Genomic DNA, 23986 nt, shown 5'->3' with positions numbered 1-23986 from the left:
TGAGATTAATGCTCCTAGCGAAAAAAGAAAACTGCTCATGAATTATTCAAAGGGAATTTTTTTCTCCTTGTTGATGTGTTCAGTAATATGTTCAGTAATCTCTGTAGTGAGACTACAATAGTTACAACAGTGGGAATAGTTACCAATGTTGTCTGCTGCCTGTACACCAAGCAGAAACTCTATTGTATTTGATCTTATTGCTTTTCACATCAACCCTCTGAAGTGAATACTGTGATAATTTGCATTATTATATCAATAAGGAAGTGGCTTGCCCGAGGTGACATAGCAGTGAGTCAGTTGATCTCAGGGTGAGCATACAGGTGGATTTTCACTAAGAGTTCCTACCCACTGACATGCAGCAAGCAGTATATAATGATTGCCCCTCTCCAAAGGCAGCCCATATTCTTTGCCCTCAAAAAATAAGCACCATAATCTTGATGGTTCTTATTGAAGCTTTTAAAAGTTGTTACTGTATCTACTATTTAAAATCTAGATTTTTGATAAAACCCAAGATTCAAGAAGTCAGCTGTGAATCATTACTGTAAGCTTATATGGAACATGGCCAATCTGAGTACTGGTGGTGCTCACAGGATTTTGAGGTTTATTGATCTCTTGGAAATCCAGGCACTTTGTTTTCACCAAACTCTTGTTTTTAACTTTCACAGCTTTGAACCCAGCGCTGTATCTATTGGAGAGGGCAGTTGGATCCACTGTCATATGGGGTCTGTGGGTATGTGGGTGAAGTGCAGTGGAAGTCTGACTTTCTGATTACTCTAAGCCAGGAGATAATAATATCACCAAATCAGTTGTGACATTATGTGATGTTATCAGACTTATTTATTTGATTGCACTTGTCTTTCCTCAGTGTTTCTTGAAGACTATCAGAAAGAAATAGACAAACGTCTGTGAGGAACTAGTCACATATAGCAATTAACAATATATTCAATAATCTTATCGTAAATTGTTCTATATTCCTGAGACTGAGAGGCAAAGTAAATTCATAGAATTAAAAAGTTTGCAGTGAAGGTTTTAAGAGATAAATTATTAACTTTCAGTGTACCACAAAAACCTAGACTCTGAATTACTTTTTTAAAAAAGAATAATATCTAATATGTATCTGTTTAAATTTGTACTAAAGACATTTAAACCAGAATGCCTGATGCAAGGGAAAGTAGACTCTCCAGGTGTGTTGTCCTTGAAATCTCTAACTTCAATTATTCTATCAGAGAGAGAGGGAGAATAATTTCTCTTGGTCTTTCTTATATGCCTAAATGATGAATGATAATCTAAATAGGTTATCCATCAGAGTGGAGACTGTATTACTTTTACAACTTTATTAGGAAGTTTAGAGATGGCTCATATTACTTCTTTTCTTAAAAACTTTTCTCAGAAAACATCCATCCACATCCTTCCTTCAATCACAGACTGTTTAGGCTAGACATACATATGAAGTATAACCTTCAAACTCCTTTCTCTCTCTGTGACAATTGTTTCTATTCTTATCTTCTCCCTTAAGATTTGACATAGACCAGAGTGTCAGCCAAAATAATAACAAAAGACAAAAAAAGTCATTATATAATGATAAAGGGGTCAATTCATCAAGAAGATATAACAATCATAAATATATATGCACCCAGTATCAGAGCACTTAAATATATTAAACAAATACTAACAGATATGAAGGGAGAAATACACAACAATATAATAATAGTAGAGGTCTTTGATACCTCACTTTCAACAATGGATAGATCATCCAGACAGAAAATCAATAAGAAAATGTTGAATTTAAACTACACTTTAAATCAAATGTACCTAACAGACATATACAGAATATTTCACGCAACAGCAACAGAATATATGTTCTTCTCAAGCACACACAGAACATCCTCCAGGATAGATTATATGATAGGTTACAGAACAAATGTTAGCAAATATTTAAGAAGATTGAAATCACACCAAGTATCTTTTCTGACTACAGTGGTATAAAACTAGAAGTTATTAACAGAAGGAAAGCTGGAAAATTCACAAACATGTGGAAATTACACAACACACTCCTAAACAATCAATGGGTCAAAGAAGAACTCAAAAGGAAAAAAAATCTTGAAACAGAAGAAAATAGAACAGAACATACCAAAACCTATGGAATGCAACAAAAATAGTGCTAAGAGGGAAGTTTATAGTGATACATGCCTACATTAAGAAAAAGAAAGATGTCAAATAAACAATCTAACTTTACTCCTCAAAAACTAGAAAAAGAACAAACTAAGCTCAAGGTTAGCAGAAGGAAAGAAATAACAAAGATAAGAGCAGAAATAATTGAAATAAAGACCAGAAAAACAATAGAAAAGATCAACAAAACTAAGAGTTGTGTTTTTGAAAAGATAAACAAAATTGATAAAATTTTAGCTACATTATCTAAAAGAAAAAACAAAGAGGAGATTCAAATAAAATTAGAAATGAAAGAGTAGGTATTACAATTGATAACACAAAAAAACAAAGGATTGTAAGAGACTGCTATGAACAACTGTACACCAACAAATTGAATAACCTAGAGGAAATGAATACATTCCTAGAAAAATACAATCTATCAAGGTTGAATCATGAAGAAAAAGAAATTCTGAGCAGACCAATAATGAGTAAGGAGATTAAATCAGTAATCAAAAACGTCCCCAAAATAAAAAAATCCAAGACTAGACGGTTTCACTGGTGAATTTTACCAAACAGGAATTAATACCAATCCTTATCAAACTCTTCTAAAAAATCAAAGAGAAAGGAACACTCCCAAACTCATTTTGTGAGGCCAGCTTTACTTTGATACCAAAATCAAGTAAGGACACTACAAGAAGACAACTGCAGAACAATATTCCTGATGCAAAAATTCCCAACAAAATATTAGTGAATTAAATTCAACAGCACATTAGAAGGATCACACACCATAATTAAGGGATGCAGGGGTGGTTCAACATATGCAAATCAATAAATTTGACACACCACATCACTAGAATGAAAGATAAAAATCATATGATTATCTCAGTAGATGCAGAAAAAGCATTTGACAAAATACAAGATACTTTCATGTTAAAAACACTCAACAAATTGCATGCAGAAGGAACATAACTCAAAATAATAAAGCCCGTATGTGACAAACCTACAGCTTACATCTAACAACAGTAAAAGGTTGAAAACTTTCCCTCTAAGATCAGGAATAAGACAAGGATGCTCACTCTCACATTCTTATTCAGCATGGTCCTGGAAGTTCTAACTGGAGCAATCAGTCAAGAAAAAGAAATAAAAGGGAGCCAAATAAGAAAGGAAGAAGTAAAATTATCTTTATCTGCAGGTGATGACTTTATATATAGAAAATCCTAAATACACCACCGAAAAACTGTTGGAACTAATCAATGATTTCAATAAAGCTGAATATACAGAATCAGCTGTGTTTATATACACTAACAACAAAATATCTGAAAAAAATAAAGAAAACAACCTCATTCATAATAGCATCAAAAACAGTAAGATACTTAGGGATAAATTTAACCAAGGAGGTGAAAGATCTGAATACTGAAACTACAAGACTTTGATGAAATGAACCCTGTACGCTGTGGATGGGCGTGTAAATTGGTCCAGCCACTATGGAAAACAGTATGGAGTTTCCTCAAAAAATCAAAAGTAAAACGACTGTATGAGCCAGTAACTCTACTTCAGGGTATATATCCAAAGGAAATTGGGTCTTAAAGAGATATCTGCACTCCCGTGTTCATTGCAGCATTATTCACAATAGCCAAGATATGGAAACAATCAGTCTGTCAACAAATAAATGGATAAAGAAGATTAGTGTATATTTCTACAGTTGACCCTTGAACAGTTTCGAGGTTGGGGGTGCTGATCCTCTTTGCTCATGTAATGCATAGTTGGCCCTTCGTATCCACCATGTAAATGTTTATTCATGTAAACATTTTCTCTGTATTCATGGTTATGCATCTGCGGATTCAACCAACCGTGGATTGAATCATGTAATACTACAGTATTTACTAATGAAAAAATTTGCATATAAGTGGATACATGAAGTTCAAACCCATGTTTTTCAAAGGTCAGCTGTATATTCCTCAGCCATGAGAAAGAACGAAATCCTGCCATTTATGACAACATGGATTTTGAGATCATTATGCTAAGTGAAATAAGTCAGAAAGATGAAGACAGATACTTCATTTTATCAGTTATATGTGGAATCTACAAAGCTGAACTAGCAGAAACAGATAGTAGAACGGTAGTTACCAAAACTAGGGGAAATATTGATCTAAGAGTACAGACTTATAACATAAGTAAGTTCTGGGATTCAAAGCACATCTTGATGACTATAGTTAATAACACTGTGTTATGTACTTGACAGTTATTAAGAGAGTAGACGTTAAATGCACTTATCACAAAAAAAGAAATGGTAATCATATGACATGATGGAGGTGTTATAGTGGTAGACATTTTTCAGTATGTAAGTGTATCATATCGTCATGTTTTATACCTTAAACTTGCATGATGTTATATGTCAGTTATATTCCAATAAAGTAGAAAAAACTGATACAAGGAAATGAAGAAATTAAGGATGAAGACATTTTTATATAATAAGTAATCCCAATGTGTTGGCTAAGTAAAAGTGATCCAGCACAGTATATAGATTTATGATCTTTATGGATTTAAAAATTAAATGGGAGAAGAACTGATGTAGAAATGAACTTTCTAGCATAGCTGAGTCTCTTCCTGACAAGTAGGACAATTTAGTGGAAAGACACATGTTGGAGTTACTCATATGACTCCAAATTTCCATGCTTTACTAGCTGTGGATCTTAACTTGAGAGGCTTATTTCCCTTATGTATAAACTATGGATAACAATGCCTCCTTCTGCAGTGTTATATTGCAGATTAGATATGAAATATATCAATTAGCTTTTTCTTTCAGGATTCAAATTAAACACATTGAAGGTGCACATATTTCTCTTTTAGCCATGCTAATCTTCAATTACAAGATGAATGTAAGTCTGAGCTCTCAAGTAAGAACTCAGTCACATTCTACAACCAATTTTTCTAACCTCTGAATGCAAAATTCTAATGATAATCTCTGCTTATTTGTTTCTCAAAGCTTTCACATATCATCTCCTTTCCAGGCATAGGGTCATAGCATTACACCAGGCATTGGGTCTCTTTTACTTCTCTTAATCTTATGCAACTCCAAACTATAGACAGTCTAATATCTTTGTTAATTTAAGTTTATCTTGACCCAGCTGCTTTTTCTCAGGAGACGACCTTCCTGTTTTAGAGAACTAAGTCATCAGTGTCTTCTAATTCCTTTAGAGAGTATTCCTAAACTACAGTATCTCCTTGCATCACTTTCTGTTCCCAAGTTCTTTGCGTCTACAATTCTAGACACACAGTCCCAAGGACATTTTGAGGATCATTTCAAGCCCTGTGTCTGGTGTTTTTGAGTACAAAGAAGATAAACTTTTGAACTGCCTTGGACATAGGGAGAATAGTTTTTTTTTTGCCTGGGAGATAACCCTAAGAAAATTCCTAACTGGTGCCATTGTTAATTCAGATGGTGGTCATTGGCACATGTTAATAGTATACAGTTGACCCTTGAACACTATGGAGGATTGGAGTGAAAATCTGCATATCACTTTATAGTTGGTTCTCCATGTCCCTGGTTTTGCATCCACAAATTCAGCCAACCACCAATCATGCAGTACGGTAGCACGCATTTATTTTTTAAGAAACCCACATTTTACATGGGCCTATGCAGTTGAAACTCATGTTGTTCAAGGATCAACTGTAACTGAAAGAGAATAATGTATCAGGAATAAATAATATTTGATTTCTGATATTTTGTGGGACGGTAGATGGGAAGTAAGTTCACACAGATGATTCTAATGGATGGCAAAAATGTATTAAGAACATGTAATCTCAGATCCTAACTATAGTTTACTCTGTGATCTTAGGTGAATTAATTTTTCTGTACCATGATTTTCTCCTCTATAAAATTGTGATAGTAATTGTACTTAACTCATAAGGTTGTGTTTGAAGATTAACTGAAATAATACAGGTAAGGTGCTTAGTGTGCTAAGCTAATTGAGTGCTTATTGAGTTAACTTTGCTATTGTTATGGTGTAACAAGTTTATAACTTTCATATTTGTAATGATCATATAATTTAAAAATATTTCTGAAATACATTTCTCTAAATGAAGTACTCCCTCAGTCAATGATCCTACTCAAACTTATAATAATAATGATAATGACCTACCTATCTGGGAGTATTATAAATTACTGGTGTCTGGTTACTGGAGTCTTCCCTGAAGAATGATATGAAAGAGGAGATAGGTTTGTGCTATTTTCTCAGTGAACTGGAATGGATTTCAGCAGTATTTGGGCATGAACTCATTTTACTTTTGCATCTCTATTTGCATTCAAATCAGTAAATCCCAAATTATGAGAAAGAACAGGACCTACAACCTGTCTTTTTGGCTGTCTAATTAGCACCCACATAGGGCAGAGAGCAGAATCTGGTTTTATTAATTGGGATTTAGCAGCAATAAACAGGAGTGGTTCAGGATGAGGTATGAACTCCTCCTGTAATTCTCGTAAAGGTAAATTGGTGGAGAATGGAGGGAGAGGAAAACCTGTCCCATTTAAACGGCTAAAATACACACAACCTTTCCTGACCATATGAACCCTAGTTAATCTTCCTTTTCTTTGAAGTTCTTCTTCACTATTGTTCTCAACATACAATTAAGTCCTTAATTATATGACGTCATGCTGTTCATTTTCATGTGTGTTACTCTCATCTCTCCAAAGAGATGGGAAACAGTTTGAAGAGAGGGATCATGGCTCCTCACTGTAAGAGTCAGGTGCCAAGAAATGTCAAGAGCTGGATAATCATACCATATATTGGGAAGACAGATTGTTTAGTTAGTTACATCGGGAAAACTAGCTCACTATATGGAGAATAAAACTTGGGTTTCTACCTAACGTCACATTCAGAGGTGAACTTCAGATGCATTAAAACCCTTGTGTAAAAGGTAAGAAGTATAAAGTTAATAGAAGCTAATACAGCCTTGTAAACTGATTATACTTCAGTAAAAAAGTTAATGGATGGAAGTACAGGAAAATAATTTTATGACTTAAAAAGAGGAAATAACTTCTTTAAAAAAAGCTTTAAAAACACAGCCATAAAGCAAAGAAAATTAATGAATGATTGCTTTAAAATTATGAATTGTTATTTTATGAAGGACATATGATCCAGATTAATAAATGATAGAATGGGTAAGTGCAATGTCTACTACCAACAAACTATTCATACCTCAAAAATGTAGGAAATTCTTGCAAAGCAGTGCTAATAAAACAAGTCTAATAAAAAAGGCAAAGGAAAGGTACAGGCAGTTTATAGAAATGAAAGTCCAGATGGCTAACAAGTATATCCAATGATGCAAAGACTCATTAGTAATTGAAATACACAATAGAAAAATGCAAATTAAATCATGAATCAGATACAACGTAATGCCTATTAGGTTGCCAGAATTAGAAAGCCAGATATTACCAAATGCTGACAAAGACCTGAGGACACAGGAATCCTCATGCACTGCAGTTGGGAGTACACACTGATTCAGCCATTTTGAAGAGCAGTCCAGCACCAATTAGTCAAATTAAATGTGTGCACACCGATGACCCAGTAATTCTGCTTCCAGGGATAAGTAGGAGGCTGTTTAGTGCAGCGTTTCTTGAGATGATAGACAGGAGGTAAAATATGGTGGATAGACATTGTAACTTATCATGTAGCAGTTAATAGCAATTAATTAAATATACATTTATCAACATAGCTAGAGCTTAAAAAACAGATCTGAGTAAAAAAGTGTGAAGCAAAATGATAATAGTAGACTGAATATTTGTTTCCTGCCAAATTCATATGTTGAAATTCTAATCCCCAATGTGATGGTATTAGGAAGTAGGGCCTCTGGGAGGTGATTGGGCCATGAACCTGATCATGATGATGCCTGATTTCAGACTTCCAGACTCCAATACTATGAGAAATAAATTTCTGTTATTTGTAAGCCACTTAAACTATGGTACTTTGTTATAGCAGCCCAAACTGACTAAAACAAGTAATTTATAACACAAAGAATAAGTTAAAAGCATGTGCTGTGCACAAACAACAAAATACATTTTTGCAAGACTGAATACAAACAAAAGAATACATGTGAAATACAGAATGGTTGCCTGCCAGGGGGAGGTGAATGATAGTGGGTTATGGGAATAAAGGAGAAGAAATAGGTAATGACAGCTAGAGAAGGGCCTTGTACGTCCTCATGATGATGATTTGTCAGTACCTAACTCAGCCTTTGCACCTGAGGTTCTTTCACTCCTAGAAATGTATGCTTTACGGAAACTTCAAAGTCCACCTCCAAACACATAATGTTACAGATTCACCTCTGCATTTCTTTCTCTTTCTTTTAAAAGACCTATTGCATTCCTGTCCATCCATGTACTTCAGTAAAAATATTTCTTAGTTAGCCTTAAACAACAGTGTTGGCTGTAAAACATAAAGAAAACAGATTTTAAACTTTCCTGATAAATTACAAATATTCCTCATTGTTAAAGAATTGTGTATCTTTTCAACTAAAATGGATTAATTAATTTATTGTTATTATTTTTATATTATGGAGTTTATGTGGAGTCACTCAGGATCAAAGGGATAAAAGAGGTACTGGAGTATGTATCCAAGTTTTTTCTGGCATTCCTTGAGAAATCATTGCAACATATTTCTGGCAACACCATAGATGCAGCTTATAATCTATATTTTTAATTCTCATTAAATTATGCACATTTGTTCTCTCTTACAGTCTCATTCCCCCAAGTCAATAATTAACATTTATAAATTGACATATATCCTCCATTCTTTTATATTCAGAGCACCTTAGAAAATAGCATTTGCAGACAAATCTGTGCTTTGTGCTTCCTTTTCAAGGAAGTTAACCTGACCTTTGTTTTTGAGCGAGGGTTCACAGACATCCTGAGCAGAACTACTATACAATTGGGTTTACTTTTTTCTTTTGGGGGGCATTCCTGTATTTTAGTTTAAACAAAATTGTTAGCACTTCATTTGAGCATTACACAACAGATCTGGGTTTTTCATCTTAATTAGTATGTTTGTGAGATAAAATGAACATTGATGATCGTGTTTCCTTTCACATATATTTTAAAAGTATTTTAAATCTTAAGATATGGCCCTACTAAAAAAAGGCATGTGATTTTAGAAATAATCACTTCCGGTATGGTTGAGTTTTCCATTTGAGTACTATTGTGGTGGAAGGGGGGAGCAGTGGGCTGGGATGCCTTGGCTTCAGTTCTCTCACTTTTAGATGAGGTGGCTGAGTTAGAAAGAGTGGTTTATCAGAATCAGTCATTTGTTAGAATATGGATTCCCTTATTCCCCTATCACCACCTACCCATCCCATCAGACACTGATTCAGGAGGTCTGGAGTGGGGCCTAGGACTCTACAAGATGATTCTGATGCAAGTGTCTGAAGGTCATGTTTTAGGAAATAGTAAGGGAAAAGATGCACAAAATCCCTTTACCTGCATTATTTTGTAATAGAATTTTATCTGACTTACCAAGTTTTCGCTCATCTCCCTTAAGTCCTTAAGGTGGTATGGGCTATTTTGTCCAGAGTTACTGTTGACTCGTAGGTCTGAAATTTTAAAGGTGCCGTGATAATACTCCACTTTCTGACCTGTGATGAAAAGGAAAAGTAGGAAATTAAGTGGTTTGGGAATAGATTTTGGGATCTGAGGCTCAACTATAATGGGGCTATGATGAAATCTTGAATATATCTCTGAGATTTTAATTTAGTTTCATAATAAAATAGTGATTAATGTTCTATGTTAATAATAGCAGCTGATGTTTATTCAGTGCCTACCATGTGCGAACTCTGTTCTGGGCACTTTACATGTATTAATTCATTTGATTCTTACTAAGCTGTCTAAGGTTGACATCACGTTCATTTCACAGATGAGAAAAGTGAGGCATGAGGCATTAAATAACTTCCCTGTGCTATACAACTAGTAAGTAGCCTACTCAAGATTAAACCCAGATAAATGGCCCTAGAGCTGGAACATTTAATTACTATATTGCTTCTTGCTGAGGTGAAATGTATATATAACTTATACTGGAAGTAGAGGTAAATGAATGTTCTTGTAAATTTTGATTTATAATGGGAGAGAAAGACACTAAGAAAGACATGAAAAGAAAGGCAGGGAAAAAACTGTGTGTGGTTGGAGATGAGAACAGTGTGTCACAGGGATGAATCAGTCAGATCTCTGCTTGCCTCTCAGGAAAGGTAAAAAAAACAGAGCAGTGGATGCTTCTGAGGAATCTTAGAAGTGTAGCCCTGGTGGGGCAAGAAATCTACAGAGTTAAAGACAGAGTGGAGCAACCACAAAACATCCTCTCTCCTTGGAGAGCTTAGCTCAGGCAGGACACAATGGGTTTCCCAGAGACGGACCTAGGAAATAAAGGGGACCTCACGATGGCCTATTTCCTAGGGACACCTCTGGACTCTAGTGCGTTTTCAGTCCCCCTGATTACTAATCTATATAGTCCATATTGTTATCAAACCTTATACTCATGGGAAAGGGGCTTCTATGCATTAAATTAACTGACCTGAGAATCTTTTGTCATTGGAATCAACTACAGATGGGGTTGTCACATGAGGACCAGAGCTAACATGTGGCCCAGAGCTAGGTTCTTAAGCCCTTTAAAGCTCCTATAGAGTTTTCAGTCCCTCATCAAGTCTGAAGAAGGTGACAACAGATAAATTCATCCAAATAAGCAGTCTGAACTAGTTGCTTTATCACATACATCTGTGTGAGAGTGCTATTGTGGAGATTTGCTAAAAAATGTAAATGGTTTTCACTCTGCAGTGATGCAATATAAAAAGAGAATTCTCAAATGAACTTTTGTGTGATTATAAATATATCAGGCCATAAAAATCCCTGAATATTGTTTTGGAAAAGAATAAAATTTTCTCTCTAAGAATAAGTAATAATATTGCATCGTACTTTTACTTTACCAGTAATTTCAAAATTCATTATTTCATTGAACATGTGCTTTTCTTTTTTCCCTAGAAATGTTAGTGGACAGAAAGTGATGAGTGAAAGAGCCAGTTTTTAAAATTAATTTAATAACTAATTTATTATAGTTTTTCACCTTAACATACAATGAATGATTAAAATTTATTATGATGACTAGTAAATTTCAGATAATTACTGTTTTGATCTTTTGTGTAGATTCTCAAAAGAATACTGCAGTGTGCTCTCCAAGGAGGTAGGAAATTTGTCTGCACTGCTTAGTGCTATTTCTTGAGTGCCCAGAAAAGTACTTGTTTATTGTAGGCATTTAGTAATTACTTGTTGATGAAATGATTAAATAAATTCACAATGTGAACATTTACTGATGAAACAGTATTTGAGATGAAATTAAATTTACGTGTATGCAAATAAAGCTATACAGAAAAATGAAATCAAACTGAATGATATCCATATTTTACCTACCAGAGACTAAGAAGTGAGCCAGAAGTCCGATGGCCACTGCCACCACTGTCAGTAATGACACAACGAGAAGGGCAATCATCCATGGTTTCAAATCTCTGCTTTGGGTGCCAAATCCTACTTCTCTATGAAAAAGAAAAATCACCAGTTACTCTCACATTGAAATAGTTACTGACTTTCTGGTTCTTCTTAAGTGCATGTTGCTTAGCTTGCCTTTCTCAGCAAGAAGACATTTGTCTTCAGTTTTGGTCAAGGTCATCTTGGCATGAAGGGAGGTGTTAAAAAATCAGTATCTGGGAATCCATGATATTGCTCCTGGTTTCTATTTCTAGAGGCATTGGGTGGCTCTCTGTGGTGGCCAGTCCTGACTTCTCTTATCAGTGTGGTCCAAAGTAGCACATATGCTTGAAAAAGGACCATTCCTTCTTTCTCCAACAATTTAACAAAAAAATCTCTTTTATGTGTCTATCTTTTTAAAGTTTACAAGGTGATTTCAAGTCTTTTGTCTCATTTACTTTTTATCTGTTATTTTTTAACTATCATGAAATTTTTCAGACACAGAAATTTAGAAACATCGTATAATAGAACACTCCTATATTCATCATATCATTTTATCAGTTGTTAACATTTTTGCTGTAATGCCTTTATTTTTTTCTGCTGTATTTTAATGTAAAGTAGAACATCATTTTTTTTTGCCAAATCGTTATTATATACAATTAGGATATTTCTAACATAATCACAATACCGTAACACTCTTAAAAAATTAACGCTATTTCTCCAACATCTTGTAATACCCAATCCATCAGATTTCTGTTGTCCCTGTTACATTTACAGATGGTTTGTACAAATCAGGACATTATCAAGGACCATGTAGTACCTTGGCTGTTTTTTAACTCTTTTTGAATATAAAAGAGCCCTGCTTCCTTCTTAATTTTTAATGACATCGACTTGTGGAAGAGATCAAGCCAGTTGTCCTTTAAAAGTTCCAATTTCTGGACTTATATGAATGCTTTCTTTTGATCTCATTTAATTCATTCTTCTATCCCCCTCGTTTCCTGTCAGTTTAAATTTAGATCTAAAGACTTGATTAAATTCATTTGGCAAGAATACTTCAAAAGTGATGCTGCATAGTTCACATTGCATCACCTCTGGATTAGAGGACATTTCCACAGTTTTGGGGAAAAAAAAATAACTCTCTGCTCTTCCTCTAGCACCTTTTGATCAACAGTAGTGCTGATCACATTGTATTAACTTTTTGTTTGCACGTATGTTAACCTACACTTAACCATGAACTCCTCGATGGGCTGGACTAGTCTTGTTCATCTGTTTATCATTAAGACATAATAAGAGGCCTGGTACAGAGTAGGAATTTTATACATCCTTGAGAATCGGGCAGGAATTATACCAACCTTAAATATGAAATAACAGAGGCTGAGAGAGAGGATACCTGATTTGTTTGAGTCAAGTGGCTTAAAAGGGCCTGGATCATCTAACTCATTTTCTAGTGATTCTTCTCTGCAACATGCCAGTGTAGTCAACTTAATTTATCCCTATTCTTTAGAATTCATCTTTTTGTGTATGTTGATAACCAAAATCTTTGGGGGCAGAAGGTTTTTTTTCTGATTCTTTCATGGAATTTAGTGCAGTAATTTACTCTAAGTAGACTTTTAACAAACTGATTTACAGGAAGTTTTAATTTTAATATAAAAATGTGTATATATAAATGTTAGCATAAAAGATAAAAACTGTTTGGACCTAAACAGTTAAGAGTTGATAGCTTTGGTGTACGTAATACATTTAGCCAATAAACCTAGTGGAACTTGAGAGACTTGAATTCTGTTGAGTATGGAAAATGTTGACAATGCACATTGACTGATTAAAAAGAATCTAGACAACTGGTTATGGAAAGGCAGTGTGTCCTCTGATGGACAAGAGGTAAGCCAGAACATAAAAATGAAAAACAGAAGTTTCATGGGTGTGACATTGCTTAGACTCTTAATTGGCTTAAAACTAAATTCGGAAGTAAAGAGAACTTAGAGACTATTTAGCACAATTTACTGTATTTCCAGGTGAGGAGACTGAGGCCTAGAGATGATTAAGTGACTTCTCCAATATAACGGAACTAGCAGTCATCTCCTACTCATGTCTTCTAACTTCTGTAACACTACTTTTTTTCAGTGCCAGAGTGCCTCTCCATTGATTACATTTTAACTCTGAAACAGATTTATCTTGTATATATTCATCTATTCACTCACTCACTCATTCTTCATTTATTTGACCATTTATTGTCTCAGATAATCTTATCAGTGTGTCTTCAGGTTATTCAAAGCCGAAAAAGGACCAGAGGAGAAAGGCTAGACCTCAAGGAGATGTACAAGCTTTTAAATCTCTCTTCCCGTCACAGTACAGTTCCTCTGAGTAGCACAAATGGAGAAAGCAGATGATCACATCCCCACCACCAAGATGCACACAAACTCACACTATTAGTGCTCTTTGGGGCACTAAGCAGAAGAGCGATTAACCACTCACGGGCACCTGCTTCAAGTACCATGGCAGACACATCTGTAAATGCCATACAGGCAGCGTGAGCATCTGGTGGGGAGCAGGGGCCAGCAAACAGGGCTGATGAGTTGTCAGAGTGTTTCTCCTTTTGAGAAGAACTTTGGGGAATATAACAGGTGTGCAACGCCAAGTTACGAAAGCTGCTTTTGTGAATATGAACAAGCAATGCGTGAAGGCAAAAATGCATCATCAGCTGCCCCCTCTGGAGAGGTCCTGCTAGTGATTTGCATAGATCACTTCTGATCTGAAAAAAAATGTACTCAGTAAAGCCTTTGGAATCTAGCCTCTAGCCTATTTGTAAGTGGAGATGCTCAAGCATTTTTTTTCCTGCTTTATTTACACTCCTAAAACAAACACTCATGTATTAGTTTTTTGTTGCTGTGTAACAAATCACAAAGTTAGCAGTTTAAACCGACACCCACTCATTAGCTCATAGTTCTGTATGTGGCATGGCTGAGTTCTCTGCTCACGATCGCACAAGGTTGAAATCAAGGTATTGGTTGGGGCTACAATCTCATCTGACATTGATGACCCTGTTCCAAGGTCACTTACGTTTTAGGCAGAGCTCAGGTCCTTGAAGCTAAACTGAGGTTCCTGTTTCCTTGCTGGGTGTCAGCCAGAGGCTTCTCTCAGTCTCTAGATGCCACCCACGTTCTTTGCCATGTGGCCCACTCCATCTTCAAAGCCATCAATGGGGACTCTCGCTCCTATCAAATCTCTCTCACATCCTGAATCTCTCTCTGGGTAGAGCCTTGTCCTTTTTTAAGGTGTCACCTGATTAGGTTAGGTTCACCCAGTATAATCTCCCCATTGAAAAGTCAGCTGATTTGAGACCTTAATTTTATCTGCAAAATCTCCTCACAACAGCACCTAGATTAGTGTTTGAATAACTGGGAGAAGAAATGTATATACCAGGGGGGTGGGTATCTTGGGGGATTTTTTCACAACAAAAAAATACTACAACTTTCATCAAAATGGGCAGAAATATGTAGCCCTCAAAGAAAAAAGCATGTGAGATTTGAAATCTCCTCTAACTTTTGTGGGGTTAGGGGAGAACTGTTTCATTAAAAGGGAATTCCGTGTTAAGCATACAATTAGAAGAGTATTTTATTCAAGGAACAATCTGGGGGAATACAAAGTGAATTCTTGGAGATTAAAGTAGGAAGAAAGCTGAAAGTATTCCCTGATCATGACCTGATTAGCACTCTGCATTCCTTTAAGGAAAAGGTAAATATAGATGATACATTTTCAGAGTAACACAGTCTATAATCTATGTGAAATCCAACTTATTATACCCATTATACTTTCATTAAGTTTAATTATTCAGGGGTTAGAAGGGTGTATTTATGACATGCTTTTTCTAAAGATGTTATCAATGAAAACATGGTGATAATATGAGTAATTTTGTGTCTTTGCTTTCTGCAGTCTTAAAAACCAAAAGATACACACCCTGAAGATTGTATAAAACAGTATGAATTGTTAATGATCAGAGCTGGGATATTTATTTCCTCAGGAACCAAGCTCTATGCTGGTGACTTCTAAATCTGTGCGTTCAAAGATGACTTGAGTTAAAAGACATCATCAATCCCCTACTCCACATAGATCTTCCTTTTCCTAGAAGGAACTCCCCTGAAGGCAGCAACTTTGGCTCAGTTTGCAGTCAACCCTTTATCACTCTATCTCCAAACTCTAAATCTTTCCTTTTTCAGGATTATTTTTCTGCTTTCTTGTAGCTGCATGTTATCATGATACAAATGTAGATACATGAGATTATTATATAAATGCCAATTTACAGTCAGGTTATGTTCCCATAAAGCTTCATAAGGACAGTTTTTTGAAGTTTAAGATACATTATCTGACTGAAAAAGAATTTATTGGTTAGCTTCCCAGGCCAACCTACAAGTCTACTTAACTCCAAATGTAACTGACAAAGGTGCTAAATGCATTGAATTTTGGGCAGTCAGTTGGTGCAGAAAACTTTGCTCCTCTTTTCCAAGCCTGATGCCCATCCCTGGGGGAAAGTTCTTATAGAACTAAAGTGCCAAACTCTCCTTCCACCAATGAAAATTGTCATTCCCTCTGAGTTGCTGAACTCAGTTGTATGTTACAAAAAAGCAATCTTTTGTGGTGATCTAATATCCTCTGATATGTAAATATCTGTCTCTGGGTACTCTGTGACTATTTTAGAATGACCATTTAGTACTAAAAGGGATAAGAACAAGAGCTACTATTTACTAAGTGCTGAATTTCAGGGCCTGTTGATCTTACCCTGCAAACACTCTTGTCAGTAAAATTATTTATCTTCATTTTACAGGTGAACAGTTTGCTCAATTCAAACAGCCAGATGCAGAGTTAGAAACTAACTCTGACCGCTCTGACTCAGAAGCCCTTCTTTCTCTGTGATACCAAACTTCCTTTTGAGACTGATTTTTTCTTTCCTTTTACAGGATAGGCTTCCTTTTAACCCAAATCAGTAACGTGTGGAATTTCAAGTAGCATAAAAGGCAGGTGAAGAGTTTTATAAAGTGAAGGCGGAGGTGGTTTTCTGATCAGAGAATCCGCCCTTCTCCATTGTGGTTCAGTCTTGAATTTGTTTTTGTTTTCACGTCTTCTTTCTACTAGCTTTAAATTCTTGTGAACTCTCAAAAACTTAGGATTCCCTTATCCCTCTCCTGACAGTGGTAGAGGTCATGTAGAGGAGAGGAGGAGGAAGGAAAGGGGGCTACGAAAGCAGGCATTTGCAGAGAAAATTAATGATCATATTTGGGCTTGTCTGTATACTTTGGAGGCTTTCATTTAATTTGACACTTTTTTTTTCATGCTTCCACGTGTTCCCTATATATTTTATTTCTTGAAATATTATGTGTACATGTGTCCTCTTACCCCAATTATGAAAGATCTTGAAGACAGTGAATAAGTCACATATGGCACTGAGGCATTTCTCAAGAAGTATTCCCAAATAGTGCGGTAAGAGAGGTTTCCCATAAATAGGTTTGGAAAAAATGGGTTAAATAAGGTTAAATAGGATTCTCACTATTTAAAATCTTAGAGCCTTTAATGGGTTTACAAGGGGTAAATGTGAGGCAGCATCTCTGCCTTGGTTTTGTATGTGTTCTGTTCACTGATACAACCCCAGTGCCTAATACATCTAATTATCTGACTCTTAGTAGATACTTGAATACTACTTATCAAATTGGATTGAAATAAAAGTTTTCCAAATGTATTTTTTTTAAATCACCATATCTTGTGATACTTCCTGGGATTCTGATGGCCCACAGAACACAGTTTTGAAAACATGGCTCTGTATGTGTTTACACCACTGTAGTGCTCCATGGAATGCTTCATTGTCAGGAGGTTAAAAATAAAAAGAAGAAACAAAGAAAACTTCTGATATTCCTTCTGTATCTAACTCCCAGATATGAATGGGAGTGAGGGTGGGGCGAAGAGGGAGATGCAAAATTGAATCAAATACCAAAGGAAATTTCCCCTAGAAAATAATGAAGAGATTCAGGCTGACCTGAATTCAGGGGACTCAGAATTCTTAGTTACACTTCTTTTTTTGCCAGCGTGCTCAATTTCCATCCCTGGGACCACAGTGAAGGCATTTCCTTAGAAAAGTGAAGAAGTAGAGTCTTGTCTTTTCTGGGGTTCTCATTTTCTTTTTCTGAGTACCCTGTGTAATGTGTGTTTTTGATTTAGCCCTAACACACCTTTGACACAAGGTGCAGCCCCACCTATTAAAGTTTGAAAATTATGTATCAGATTAGAGGTTAAGGTCTAGGCTGGCACGCTGTGCATGTGTGGAAAATGAATTGTTTGTATACAAATGCCTGGGTCAGAGCATATAAATCATAAATATGTCCCCAAAACTACTAAGAATTGATCAGCTATTGGAAAGTTTCTTATTCCTCCTTTGTCCTTTCACATGTTCATATGTCTATTCATTCGACTATCTGTCCATTCATCTACCAACTATTGTTTATTTCTACAACCTTTTATGGAGCCTCTGTTATGTTTTAACTCATCATATAAGGCTTAGGGAGGCAAAGATGAATAAGACATGGTTTCTACCTTTATGCAACTCATGGTACAACCTATAATGCTTTTGTCTCAATCTGTGCCATATGAAAGCTAATAGTGAAGCACTGTACGCTTCTTTACTATAAATATTTAAAAATAGCACAAGTAAGTTTCCATTAAGGTAACAAAAATGAGAGTTAAAAATGATAAAATAATAGAAAATATATACATTGGTCTCTACCCCCAGTTTCTGGCACAAAGCTTCTAAAACCCTTAAAATTTCCTAAATGATAGGAACACTAGGAACATCTCTTGTTCTAATATTTCATCTTTGACCCCATTTCTTGACATAGAGCTTTTAAATCCCTTGGAGTTTCCTGGGTGATAGCCGTGTCTTTTATTCCAATGAGGTAACTCTTGGTGGGCTCCTAGCTGGCTTCAGGATGGAGGCTATTCACCAGAAAGACCAAGCCATGATTAGAATTTTAGACCTTTAAGCCCCAATGCCCCTCCTCCATCCTCTGGGAAGGGGAGAGAGCTGGAGATGAGTTAATAATAATTCATGCCTGTATGATGAGACCACCATAAAAATCCCAGTAGTATGTGGTTCAGAGAGCTTTTGGGTTGGTGTACACATCTGTGTGCTGGAGGGTCTGCCCCAGCTCTATGAAGATAAAATCTACACTGGGGACTCTTCTAGACCTTGCCATATGCATCTCTTCATACGGCTGTTCATACATATCCTTTAGTAACCTCTGTGATAAGCAGGTAATCTAGTAGGTAAACTGTTTTCCTGAGTTCTGTGAGCCAGTCTAGTAAATTGATCAAATCGCAGGAAGGGACTGGGGGAAGCTCCAATTTACAGCCAGTCAGTCAGGAGCACAGATAACAGATGGGACTTGCGATTGACATCTTAAGTAGGGGCAGGAGCAGTTTTATGGAACTGAGCCCTTAACCTGTGGGGTCTGCACTAGTTCTGGTTAGTGTCAGAATTGAATGAATTACAGGATACCCAGCTGGTGTTAGAGAATTGCTTGGGGGAAAAACCCTGCACAGCTGCTGTCAAAGTGTTGTGACTGTGGTAATAATGTAACAGTACACAAAAACACAGGAGTTTTCTAAGACAAAGAGTTTCTTTAAAATTTCCATTAAGTCTTTACCTGCCTGGACAGATCTTCTCTGGGCCTTCTGAATTGCAGATCTGCCCTACCTTTTGGTAGACTTTGACTTCATTCCCTGCTTGTAACTCTTTAACGTGTATCTTGAGAAGTTCATGAAACCTCTCTGAATCTCAGTTTTCTTGCCTATAAAGTGGTGATAATAAATACAGCCCTGAGATGTGAGGCATTGAAGTGAGTGTATGTAACACTCTGGCAGGTATCAAATTCCTGCTCTGGGCCAGGAGTTTTCATAGGAGTTATCTGATGTATTTGTTGCCACAGCTTGATGGGGTAGGCCTAATACCACCTTCCCTAAAGAGGAAGGAAACTGAAGATCAGAGAGGAAAACTAACACAGGTTACAGAGCTGGAGGGAGGCCTTACCTGTCTGAATTCAAATCTATCTGTACCACTCATAACCAAGCCACTCTGATAATGAAGGTGAAAGCCTTTAGTAGTATACTATTCAAATGTTGCTTATATTATTTTTGTATCCCAAGCAGATTAATTTCTCATTGCCCAGATGTTTCAGAGACATAAGTATGACTGTATTGGGGGTAGGATGGTGTGTATAGCTTGGGTTTAAAGCTCAATAAGTCAATTTGCAGACAGCTTTCGTTTTCTATAAAGTTGGGTAACAATAGCTAGCTTATAGTATTGTAACGAATAAATGAGATAATGTGTGGAAATGATGCATATTTTGTAAATAGATTAATAGATGGTAGATGCTATTATAATAACTCCAAATAAACTACTACCCAATATAGATTCATATACTTACCCAAACACAAATTCCTATCATCTCCATTTCCAAGTACTTCATATACATATCTGCCAGCCTCCCTATTTTATCTACAGATATATTATTCTCCGTTTGCCAGACAATTGAAAAGAAGAAAAGCAAAAAAAAGAAGAAGATGTTACAAACCAGTCTTTAAATTTCAATGATATGAATATAGATAAAGCCCTACTGAGGGACTAGCATTATAAATTTTTTACTCAAATTTTAAATTAAAAAGCAAGAAGTGATATTCTCTTGAAAATTATCAAAAAGAAGGAAAAACAGGATATCCTAATGGTTAAGCTCAGGCTCTGGCTCCAGACTGCTTCACATCCCAGCTCTTCTACTCATTAGCCTGTGATGTAGAACTTGTTACTTTTTCATCCATAAAATGGAGATAATAATAGTACCTAATCATAGAACTGTGAAAATTAAATGAGCTAATATAATGTAGTGCATTTGCGGCACCTAGAAAGCGCTGAGTCTGCTGAAAACTAAAAAAACAGGAAAATTTAATTGATAATTTATATGAAGTTTAGTGATCAGTAAGTAACATGGAAGTTTTACCTTGTTATTTTGCCTTTAACTCTGAACATAAGTTTTTGAGTGCTACAGAGCATGGACTTGGCAGATTAACAAGTTAATTAAAATGAGTATTCAAAATGAAATTAAAATGTAAAACGTGAATACTTGCAAAGACTTTCCCAGGAGTTTTTCTCTAAAGCAGGTTAATGACAAGGAAAAATCTAACTGTTGCATTTATTAAGCAATGCCAAAAAGAATGAGCGATAGAGATGCCAGACTTCTGGGAATAGAACAGCAATCTCAGATGAATGAGTCATTTGATATTTTATCTTTTATAAGAGAAATAGTTGAGATTTTAAATAAATGTATCACCTAGCTAATACATTTGTAGGAAAAAGTAGGGATATGAATTTGCTAAAGGCAAATGCAAATGGCTATTCACAGCAAAGTTGGAACACTAAAGACTATCTCTGAATGGTAGAGAAGAGGGTCATAAATCATAGAAAAGAGATCAAGTTTCAATAGAACAGAAAAGCAAAGATATGAATCAAATATATTTTAAGAAGGTTTTCATGTATTTCTTGTTAATAGAGTGTTAAGAATAGTGAGCACAACTGTAAAACACATCACAGAAGTAGTGTAGGTGAGACACAGGGTGTTGTAGTAATTATTAAGCACTTGCTTTGCCTCAATCCTTAAGCCTGCCTGTTAGTGTGACCTGCCATCTTCAGCAAATCCTCCAAATCCTGGATTAATGTTCCATGAGTTTATCTTAAAGAAGCCATAACATTCAGTGTTTCCCACTATCCCTTTTCTCAACCAACAAGTGCCATGGATATCCTGAGAAATGAGACTGACCCTTAATATTATTCCTAAAATTTACTTCCCTTAGACTTAAAACACTTCTATAGACACATAAATACTTATCGGAAAAGAAGACTTTTACTGTCTGTAGTCGTGAGACTTGATATTTTAAATGGATTATTTGGGGAATGTGAAATATGAGTGGTTGGAACTACTCCTTTACAATATTATGATTTCCATAGACATGGAGTATGCATTTTCAAATTCAATGAATTTTAATAAGCAAAGCATTAATTCTAGACGTTTGCATTCGTTTACTCATTAATTTGTTTAACAAATATTTATGGAATGCCACATTGTGTGTGAAGCATTGCAGACCCTGTCTAAGGATCTCAGAGACCCTCTGGCAATTACTAGGTGCCCCCTAAAGAACTGATCCAAATGTGCATTTTATTAATGGAGGAAGGAAGCCCAGTGAAGTTGACAACTTAGTTACCTATCTAGTGTCAAATTCTCATCTGTGAATTCCCCAGGTAGAATCCTTGCCATGTAGAGAGGCTGAAAGAGTCCCGGAAGGCTGGACTTAAGGAGCTGTGGGTTGCAGCTCTCTGATTCTGACATTATGCAGCTCTGTAGACACAGGGAAGCCCCTTGGACTTCTGTTTCCCTAGATTTCTTTCTTTAAAATGGGAGCTGATACCTGTTCTACTGATCTCACAGGGGTGTCCCGACTATTAAATGAAATAACATACGTAAAAATGTTTTGAAAATGGCGTAAATCTAAGCAGTGGTGAAATATTATTGTCTTCATGGATGTTTAAAATCACTATTTTAATTGTATCAAAGATTATGCCAAGAAATCTTATTTTTTTTCTTTCCTTTACATATAGCAAACCTTATTTTGAAAAAAAACTTGAAAACTAGTTTTTTAATATTTAATAGGAAAGATTTTAGACAGTAAAACATGTTTTCCCCAGTCTGGATCTTGTCTCTTTTCTCCTCTAAGAAGTCCTGAGATGTCTATGGTGAAGGCAGATGTGTCTGCAGTTTTTGACCTCCCAATTTGCATTAATTTCCAGTGACTGACGATAAGGTACAAGGAAAAACAGCTGAAGGGAAAGTGTTACAGAAGCTAACTTTAGTCAGATTGCTGAAAGGAGACTTTTCTCAAATTAACACCTTTCTCCCTCACCACCAACCCCTGTCAAATCAGAAGCAATCAGGACACAGTGTAATATAGTTTTTCATTAACTTCTTCTAAGATCCCAACTATTGAACTTGGCAACATGAACTAATGTTAATAATGATTTTTAATACCAAAGTAATTGATTTTAACTGTAGAGATAATTCCAACAATTTCACAACATCCTGTGCAGATTGAATCCATTGAGGACGCCTCACAGGATCCAACACACCACACCAGAAATCTAGGCACTGACAGACAGTAGAACAAACAAGCCACTATTAAACAAAACTTACCGATACATCATCTGTGGGGGGAAGAATCTGATCTTAAGAGATCTGCATCCACTCAGCTCAACTTTCTAGTCAACTATATGAAATCTCTAGCAGTATCAGAGATCTACAGCTGGAAGAAATAAGGAAACACATTACAAGTAGTTGAAATGAAACTAGTTCAACAAGTCTGAACAGAGACGCCTCAACCCATAGAATGGCTCGAAGAAAACAGCCCAAAGACAGTGTAGTCTCAACAAGAAGGCAGTATTTCTCTTTTTGGTATTGACTAATTTTAAGGGAGAAGAAACTGGTTGTAAGGATTTGAGTGAGAAATACCTTAGGAATGCACTGGCATTAAGAGTTTAAAGAAGATTATTTGTAGGTATACAAATATCTTAAAGAAACCTTCACATAAAAGCTCTCAATAAAAATAATCAGATATTCTTAAAACTTAGATTTGTAATATGATTCAGGAAATACTCCTAAAATTTTTGTTAAACAACAGCTATCTTCATGTATCCAGGGTATAGTGAATTTATTAATACATAATCATTTTTCTTTTTTAAAATACCTACTTCTCAGAGTACATACAAATAAATTCATATCAAACTAGATTTTTCCTAAAATGACTTAAGGTAATAAATGCATATTTAATTTATATTTATATAATATATATTTATACATATATCTCTCTATGTATTTAAATACCTGTGTGTGTATATGGAAAGAGAGAGAGAGGGAGAGAGAGACATTTATCAGAATGAAGAAAACAAAAGAGATCAGGGAAACAAAGATTATTTTCAGTAATTTTTCAGTGAGACATCATGAATTACCAACTCTTTGTGAATATTGAAACATTAGAAATGAGGCTGAAACTCTTTTTGACCATGTCCTAATCATGGTTCCTTTCAGTTTCCTCAGAAGCAACTAGTGTTACGAGGGTCCATCTCTATAGAACATACTAAGCATTTACAGACACACACATATAGTCATAGAAAAACATATATGAATATTTTAATTGAACAGTATCATACTTCACACATCCTTGTACAATCTGGTCTTTATTTAGTTTTTAGAAGTTCTTTTA

General features: G+C 35.6%; 1 protein-coding gene across 4 annotated transcripts in view; it reads right to left on the bottom strand.

Annotated features, from left to right (window-relative positions):
• Window positions 1-23145, bottom strand: part of LOC102508527 (transmembrane serine protease 11A) — a 45617-nt gene extending 22472 nt beyond the window's left edge. For 2 of the 4 annotated variants that reach the window (XR_004312322.1, XM_032459101.1), the window contains exons 1-3: window positions 22921-23145; window positions 11594-11715; window positions 9656-9774 (exon numbers count right to left, since the gene is read on the bottom strand). Coding sequence is in view for 3 of the 4 variants with exons in the window: in XM_032459101.1 (XP_032314992.1) it covers window positions 9656-9774; window positions 11594-11715; window positions 22921-22931 (252 nt within the window). In the remaining variant the exon portion in view is untranslated. Of the gene's footprint in view, window positions 1-9655; window positions 9775-11593; window positions 11716-20112; window positions 20200-22920 lie in introns of all 4 variants that reach the window. The other 2 variants (XM_032459117.1, XM_032459112.1) reach the window with 2 other exon arrangements.
• Window positions 23146-23986: the final 841 nt, after the last annotated feature.

This window comes from Camelus ferus, chromosome 2 (assembly GCF_009834535.1).
Source record: "Camelus ferus isolate YT-003-E chromosome 2, BCGSAC_Cfer_1.0, whole genome shotgun sequence".
Taxonomy (NCBI): Eukaryota; Metazoa; Chordata; class Mammalia; order Artiodactyla; family Camelidae; genus Camelus; species Camelus ferus.
The sequence above is the reverse complement of the archived record's forward strand: the minus strand, read 5'-3'. Positions and strand labels throughout refer to the sequence as shown.